At 44.2% G+C, this 8864-nt stretch overlaps 1 protein-coding gene across 1 annotated transcript; it reads left to right on the plus strand.

The window, feature by feature from the left end:
• The first annotated feature begins 6480 nt into the window (after positions 1 to 6480).
• THITE_131200 (uncharacterized protein) lies at positions 6481 to 8622 on the plus strand. The gene is made up of 2 exons (XM_003650195.1): positions 6481 to 6988; positions 7068 to 8622. The coding sequence occupies exons 1-2, from the start codon at positions 6553 to 6555 to the stop codon at positions 8153 to 8155; spliced, it is 1524 nt and encodes a 507-aa protein (XP_003650243.1). The 5' UTR covers positions 6481 to 6552; the 3' UTR covers positions 8156 to 8622.
• Positions 8623 to 8864: the final 242 nt, after the last annotated feature.

Genomic DNA, 8864 nt, shown 5'->3' on the forward strand with positions numbered 1-8864 from the left:
TTGTATACGGCAATCTCCGAAATTAGTCTTGGCGGGACCTCTTTAACGACGACCCTAAATATGGCTTCAATGGGCGGGCCAAGAGACGCTAACGCTTCGATGGCACGGTAGACGTTAAAGAGGTCCCGCCAAGCCTAATTTCCGTAGTCTCTACAGATACCTGTGGGTCCTACGCTTAGAAGTCACTCCTTTTGCCGCCGCTTAACAATTTCTATACAGTGGTCCTTACGCCTACGTCGCGTCAGTAGCTACCTAGCCGTTAGTTTATATCTTGCCTATGTTTCTCTAACTAATCTACGTCTATACCTACCCTCTATTGTACTCCGACCTATATTACAACGTTATATCGCTATAGAACTATATATTTAGCTTATATCTAATAGATCTTATTAGTAAGTTAGTCAATTGGTTTACTATTAGTATATATTAGCAATTGCTAAGTATTGATCTAGCTATAGACTAATATTCTACTATAGATTAGCTTACTTTATATAGCTAGTAACTAGAAAATATACTAAGTAAGTTCTATTGTTTTACTATCTACTAATTAGTAATTGCTTAGCATTGATTTAGCTATAGACTAGTTTAATTTATATAGTTAGCAATAAAACGATATACTATATAGCTAGTAGTAAAACGACACACTATATAACTAGTAATAAAACGATATATTATATAGCTAGCAACAAAACGATATACTATATAGCTAGCAACAAAACAATATAATATCTATAGCCTATTAACGCCCTTAGTCCCCTTTAATATATAAATGCTATTTAGTCAAATAGCGAATTTGATTACTAGCGTTGAATTGCTAATGCTATACCTATAGCGAGCTCCTTAGTCCTAGAATATATACCTACTGAACCCAACCTCGATCTAGCTACTTAGCAAGTACTACCCTAGCTCCTCTCTATCTCTAAGCCTCTAATTGTACAATCGTTATAATTGAACAGTATTCCTAGTCCTACTCTAGCCTCTGCCTAGCTATTAGACAGCTCTATACTATCCAATGAACTGTCTAATAAAGGAGATAGTTCCTCTATAGAGGAACTAGCTTCTAGACGTAGGTATAGGTATATATCCCTAATTCGTCTATCTAGACTAGAGCCTAGGGCGCTAAATAGTAGCTTTGCAATTCTTAACAACATTTAAAAGATCTAGGAACGCTAGTTTAAAGAGGGCGAGTTTACCCTCCTATATATAGCCTAGTAAGCCGAATAGCGCTAGGTATTGTATTTCTATAGTAGGAGAGACGCCCTAAGGCAATAGTAAATGAAGACTATATTCTACTACCGCCTTTAGAAAACGCTATAAAAGACTAAAGGGCAAGGTAAATGTAATAGGGCGCTATAGAATATAGAGCTATACTATTATACTCTCTATAAAGTTTAGTACGACGATAGTATTGTTGATATTATAATTTGCTATAGGTATAATCACTCGATAGAAGATATCGAGATAGTCAAACGCCTATATACCATTGTAGAGTATATTGTCTACCTCTTTACCACTGGATATAGCGATAGCACTATAGAACACTAGCTATATAGCTATACTAAAACTCCTAAGGCTAGGGTATATCTTTACTACGTAGGTGGCTAGTATATTATAACCTAGGAGATTTGCAACCTTCGTAGATCTCTTAAGCTCTATAAACGTAATAATTGTAAAGTATAGTCCTATAAGGTTTTTAGGGAGGTAGAATTTGTAGAAGCTATTACCTAGCTACTAGCCTATAGTGATTAGTATAAGTATAAGGCATTGACTATACCTAGCGAAAACTCTTCTATATTGGTCTTTGTATATAGAGACCTATTGGATATACTAAAAAAGTATAGCCAACTAACGATTATAGATGCTACTTACAAGACTGCCTATAGTAGTTAGCACCTATTTACGATTATAGTTTAGGACTTCAATAGCTACTAGCTCCTTTTTACTTACTTCTTTATAGAGAGGTAGACTACTAATAGTATCGTAGTATACTTAGACGTACTACTAGAGTAGTATAGGGGAGTAGCTAATAGAGGCTAGCTCCTAAAATATATAATTATCGACGACTCTATAGCTAAATAACTTATTGTCTAGGAGGCATTTAGCTACGATAAGTATAGCCTCCTATATATATAACATCTCCTCTATACAAAGTATTGCTAAGAGACTTTAAAGCGTTGGATTAGTATTAATAAGGAGTGCCTTAGCTATATAGTAGCTACTCTTCTAAGCCATTGTTTAGAAAAAGGCTATATAGAGTCTATTGAGGTTGCTATTGCTTACGTTAGTACCGATAGGCTTAAGTAGTATTTAAAGAACAATTGGCTAAACAATACTCGACTATAGACGTATTAGGTACAAGATACGACCCCCCTACTCTACTAGATTACTATAATAAATGTAGTCAAAGGATAGTACTCGAAGGTTAAGAACACTAAGCCTATACTAAAGTAGTAGATGGCTAGCACCTTCTCTCTTACTAGTTTAATCATTTATCTTGATTACTATATATAAGACTATCGAAATAAAGTAATCTAGGCTAAGTTTAGAAGTCTCAATTATATACTCCTAGCTATATATATAAAGTAGTTTAATAGCTAGGGCTTTAATAGGCTACCTAAATGAGCTTAAGCACTGATTGTATATAAGCTGTCGATAGTATATAAACGGTTCGATGCTAACGAGCCTCTCGACTTCAATAGCGTTTTTATACTGGACTAGTTCCCTAGTCTATAGTACAACGATAGGTAGTAGCGAAGCGGTATAGTAGCTATCTAGCTACTACGACTAACTGCCTAGGGTATTGCCGATATTGCTACCAAGGTCTTTGCACTTAGGTAGGCTACTCTAGACGAACGTCGTAACCTAGACTATTACAATGTAGTCAACTAGGTAGATCAAGTTGCTTAGCTCTTATAGGATACCCTAATTCTAGAGCTAGTTAGTATCCCTCGCTATAGGTGTATATAGTTTAGGAGCTAGTTGCTCCTCTGCTTATATATTTAGTATTATTACTTATTAACGAACTCATTATAGCTAAAGTACTTCTAATAGCTAGTCAGTATCTTAGAAGCGAAGGGGTTTAAGATATACTATAGCGTTGTTCTATAGCTAGTAAATCTTATTAGCTTAGACGAGGTCTCTATCAATTAGTAGCTATTCCTATAGGTCTAGGAGCTAATATAGTTGCTATAAACTACGATATATAAGATCTAAAATAATATATAAACAATATATAGTTTATAAAAGGATTTTAACTATATTCTAAGGAAGCTATTAGGTAGGGTTTAGAAGGATCTACAATAGGTTTAGAGGTTAGATATTCCTTCGTTTATATCTTAGTAATAAGTAGCAATATATAGTTCTTTAGTTAAGTACTAGCTAGCTGTTAGATTGTACTACTTTACGTCTTTATTCCTACCTCCAACTTTAAGGAACTTTGTAATAACTGATAGCTAGAAGTTAGAGGATTAGTAGCTAGCTAGCTACTAGACTATAAGCAAGTTGCTTAGTTCTTAGCCAATTGGTATACTTAGAAAGGAGTTTCTACAATACTAAGATATAGTAAGTGTTACTAGTGGTCTAAGTCTTAGCCCTAGGACGAACTTTATAAAGTTGATCGAAGTTTCTAAAAGTGGGCTCAATACTATATAAAATCGTAGATAAATAGAAATTTTATCCCAACCTTTAAGCTTAGCTTTATAGAGAAACTAGGGAAGGAATATAAATATAAAGAAGGTACTAGCTAGTTACTATTCTACTACTAGTCTAGATACTTCGTAGTTAGATAGATTCTAAAAAATAAACAATGTTTACTTTATATAATTGATATTGAAACCTTCGATTCTTTAAGAACTATATAGGTATATAGGCTATAGCTTTTTCTACTGCTCTAGAGCCTTTTACCTACTTCTTCTTCCTTTCCTTCTTCTAACCTCGTAGCTATAGCTGTTACTACCTATCTACCTGTCTATATTACCGTTGTATAAGTTGATTTAAAGCTATTTCTATCGTCGCTATCGCTAAGAAGCTAATTAGCTACATTATAGCTTTAATCTATACTTTTTATATACTCTATAAGTCGATTAAGTCGAAAAATCGGTTAAAATTACAGTAGTATTATAATTAGCAATAGCTAATTGAGTTATATAGCAACTTTAAATACAACGATATAGAGCTATATAAGGAGAACAACCCTCTCGCTACTACTAACAACGACGCTCTCACTATTGGCGAGTAGCTAGCTTCTACTACCCCCCTAGCCCCTACCGCCGACCCTCCTACTACCTTCGACTAGTAGCAGTAGCGCCTCTAGCCCTACTCTACGTGCCTTATGTACTCTACATCTACTACTACTACTACTACTACTACTACTACTACTATTAACGAAGGCGCTACTAGCGAGTAGCTAGCTCTCGCCGCCCTCCCCGCCTTAGCCGCCACCTCTCTTACTACCCCTAGCTAGTAGTAGTAGTACTCCTACGCCTACCTTATATATTCTATGTCTACTACTACCACTAACATTAGTACTAGTAGTAAGAACGTTGCTAGTAAGTAGCTAGCCTCTCCCGCCCCCCTAGCCCTTGTTGCCCCTAGCTAGTAGTAGCAACGCTTCTATATATACCTTGCGCCTACTACCACTACTAATACTAGCACTAGTAGTAAGAACGTTGTTAGTAAGTAGCTAGCCCCCTTTACCCCTCCTACTTTCGCCGCCCCTACTACCCCTGCTACCCTTACTAATAAGGGCAAGTCTAAGCTAGTTACGCCCAATAACCCTTAGAAGCGCCTAGCTAGGTCCTTAGGCACAAAGTCTTTAGTAAAGAGTACTATTTAGATACTAGTTAATAGCTAGTTAACGTTGAGTAGGCTAAGAAGAAGAAAGAGGAGCTCGACTATAGTAAGATATAGGCGATACTATATATAGTCTATATTATATATATCTATAATAGGGATATATAGGCCTACTACTTCTAAGAGAGTAAGTATAGTGTTGTATTTTTTAATATATTAGATTTATATTCGCTAACTAGTATATAGATCTAGGCAATATATACTAAGAGTATATTAAGTAAAGCTATACTAAGTCCTATATTTTTATAAGTAATATTAATTAATAAATAACTACTAGTCTAGTATTAATAAACTACTAATAGCTACTCTCTGTAATTTAGTTAGAGATTATTAAATAGTATAAGCAAGTCTTTAAAGTCAATAAGGACAAGCCTCTACTTACTAACCTTAAGACGTAGAGTAGGCATTTAGTTATAACTATTTATAAGCTATATAGCTCTATAGCTACTTTATATTTATACCTAATTAACTAATACTAAAAGGTATAATATATAAGGAGACCGCTATTGCCCTACCCCTAGCTAGTACTAGTATACCTACGTCTAGCGCTCCTACTACCTTTATAGCTTACCTTTTGCTTACTAAGGCTAAGCCCTAGCAAAGTATTAAGGAGAGAGTCGCTTTAGTAGCGAAGCGCTAGGCTATAGCTATCGAGTAGCTAGCTACCGTCGCTAAAGAGTTAGCCTAGCTAGCTCGAGATACTTTAGAGGAGGCTAAACAATATATTAAAGCCTTAACTTAGATATATAGATACTTTATAAATATTAAGTAGAATATTATAAATATACTATACCTCTACTTTATAGCTAGCTAATAGCTAATTAGTATAATATAGGGAAATTTAAGGCGAGAAAAGTAGTAAGGATAAGGATAAGAATAAAGGTAAGATAGATATTTAAGTTCAATTCTTTTATTTTAATACGTTTCTACTATTGCCTAGTAGCTAACTAAGCTTTACCTAGGTCAAATATAGTCTTATACTTCTCTAGCCTAGCTATAGCCTCTATATATAACCTATTTTTATATAGTAAGATAGTAGTAGCTCTAAAGTAGGTTATATTACCTACTATATAGACTTAACTAATATAGCGTAGATATGGCGATGGCCCGTAGCTAGCCCGTAGCGTAAGCGCACTGTTACCTACCTTTAAGCGCGCTATACCCTGGAATATACGCGAAGACCCCCTGCCGGTACTACTACAGTACTTCGAGTTGTGGTGGGGGGGTGGCGTTGACAGGGGCCGGAAATTAGTCTTGGCGGGACCTCTTTAACGACGACCTATTTAGGGACCTGCTGATCTCTCTGTGCTTCCCGTCCCCATGCTTGCCCAGCCTTCTGGCCGTTTGAGGAGCAATCACCGTGGGTTTGCTCGGTGTCTGATTGGGCCACAAAACCCGGGCGCCAGCCACAGCTGGGCTGCAGCACGCCCTTCCATGTGCGAAAGCGGCATGGACGATGCCCGCAGCTGCCTGCTTGGCCTGCGTGGTGGAAAGTCCCTACCTAGCCGGGAACCCCGGGCATCAGCGGGCCGTAAGCAACATCGCGAACTTGTTGCTCCGCAATCCGCACAAAACCATGCGAGGCCCCGGAGCGATCTGCGCTGGCGCGATCCGCCCACCATCCCATCAGTCTTCCGTCTTTCTTATCCTTCCCTCTCCCCCTTTCCCGCCATCAGCCGGGGCGAGTGACCGGTAAACACAATGCTGCCCCTCATTCTCGCCTCGCCGCTGCTGGCGCCCGCCGTGGCGGCTGCATCTGGGACGCTCCCGATCAGCCCCCGCGGCGACGGCATTATCCGGTCGCCGGTCAACGCAATCCGGGGTCCCGCGCCGAAGCTGCGGGGACGTCAGAATAGCGTCGAGGTGGCCAACCAGGATTCCGGCACGAGATACGCGGTGGAAATCGAGGTGGGCACGCCGGCGCAGAAACTGACCCTGACTCTCGACACCGGGTCGCCCGACACCTGGGTCAACCCGACGTGCGCCACGGCCAATGTGCCCTCCGACTGCAACTCCTTCCCGCGCTTCGACTACAGGAAGAGCAGCTCGTTCAACGCGACCGATGTGGTCGACACGATCGTCTACGGCATCGGCAACGCGACGATCCAGTATGCGTATGAGACGGTAACAATAGGCTGTAAGTTGAAGTCGCACAGCCGTCTCTTTCGTCCCGCAAATGTTCGCTCGCTCACGCGCGTCCCTCACCGCCACCTCAGCCGCGACCATCAAGCACCAAGTCATCGGCGTCGCCAAAGAGTCTCACAGGATCCCCCTCGGCATCCTCGGCGTGTCCCCGCCGCTACAGGGCACCGGCGACTATCCGTATGTGCTCGACACCATGGCCAGTCAGGGCCTGATCAAGAGCCGCGCCTTCTCGCTCGACCTGCGCGGCATCGACAACCCCAACGGCGCTATCATCTTCGGCGGCATCGACACGGGCAAATACATCGGCTCGCTCGCCAAGCTCCCCATGCTCACCCCGGAGCAGTCGCCCGGCGGCGCCAACCGCTACTACGTGACCCTGACCGGCGTCGGCCTGACGCTGCCGGACGGCGAGGCGACGCGGTCGGACGAGATTGACGTGCCCGTCTTCCTCGACTCCGGCTCGACCATCTCGTACCTGCCCACGCGCATCTTCGAGGCGTTCGCCGAGTCCTTCACCGACGGGGAGTACGACCCCAGGTCGGGCTTCTACTACGTTCCCTGCGACGTGGCCGACTCGGCCGGCTCGATCGACTTCTACTTCGGCAGCAAGGCCATCAAGGTGCCGCTCCAGGACATCATCTGGCAAGTGGACGACGACTACTGCGTGCTCGGCATCCTGCCCGGCGACGTCGGCCTGGACAGCGAGTACATCCTGGGCGACAGCTTCCTGCGCGCCGCCTACGCCGTCTTCGACCAGGACAACCGCAACATCCACCTCGCCCAGGCCGCCAACTGCGGCACCCACCTCGTCGCCATCGGCTCCGGCGCGGACGCCGTCCCCAGCTCCACCGGCCAGTGCACCGCCCTGCCCACCCCCACCGCCACCACCGACTCCGACAGCGCCACCGAGACCTTGGACGTCACCGCCACGCGCGCCCCCACCAACACCTTCACCGGCACCGCGCCCACCGTCGCCCTGGGTCCGGGGCCCGCCGCGTCGCGGGTCAGCGACTCCGGCACGGCGGGCACGCCGCAGGCCACCGCGGGGTCGTCGGGCGGTCCGGGCGGCGGTCCGAACGCGGCCGGAAGGGGCGTGCAGGTTGGGTTCGGTGCGGTCGCGGCGTTCGTGGCGGTTCATCTGCTCGCTTGGATATTCTAGATCCTCGGTTGGATACGGCACCTACCTTACTTACCTATTCGGCGTAATGCAAATGGCTCGTTTTGGATGAGCGTAATGGAGCTCAGGCGTTTGACGTTGGACAGGGATTCCGCATGTACACCTATGTTTCGAAGCGTTTGCAAACGCATATAATTTAGACGGACCTGGGGGCTTTCCCAGGCTCCATCCTCCCTCCTCTTTCTTCGCGTCCGTTCTGGTCGTGATTTTCTTCGCATTGGACAGACTGGCGTGGGTTGTGCGGCGTCGGCCAGGGGACCTGGCTTTGATAGGTGATACTTGCAATCAATCCAGTTGGCGGTTTTCGGTCGCCGATAGATAGATAAATGCGCCTATGGGGAGACTCAGGGGCGTTACCGTCACCAGAGTCCAGCGAGCAGAGCGTACATGGATAGTGCGGGCATCAAATACTGCAGTTGTGGCTCATGTCTAGAGCTGCCTCGCTCTGGAATCACTGCGCCTTACGCCTTACGCCTTTGAGCCTCCAACACCGAATTCTTTTAGCTCGGCTCTTCTTCAAATCAGCGCCCCCTCCTCATCTAATCCTCCTTGCGCAACAGCAGCTTCTGCCCAATCTGCAGGCCGCGGCCCCCATCAGCCTGGCGCAAAAACTCCCCCACCAGCGGATTCATGCCGCTCCGCACGGCCCGGTCGACCCACTCCCCCATGGGCAGCGACTGCAAGCCGACGC

The sequence above is a fragment of the Thermothielavioides terrestris genome, chromosome 1, assembly GCF_000226115.1.
Source record: "Thermothielavioides terrestris NRRL 8126 chromosome 1, complete sequence".
Classification (NCBI taxonomy): domain Eukaryota; kingdom Fungi; phylum Ascomycota; class Sordariomycetes; order Sordariales; family Chaetomiaceae; genus Thermothielavioides; species Thermothielavioides terrestris.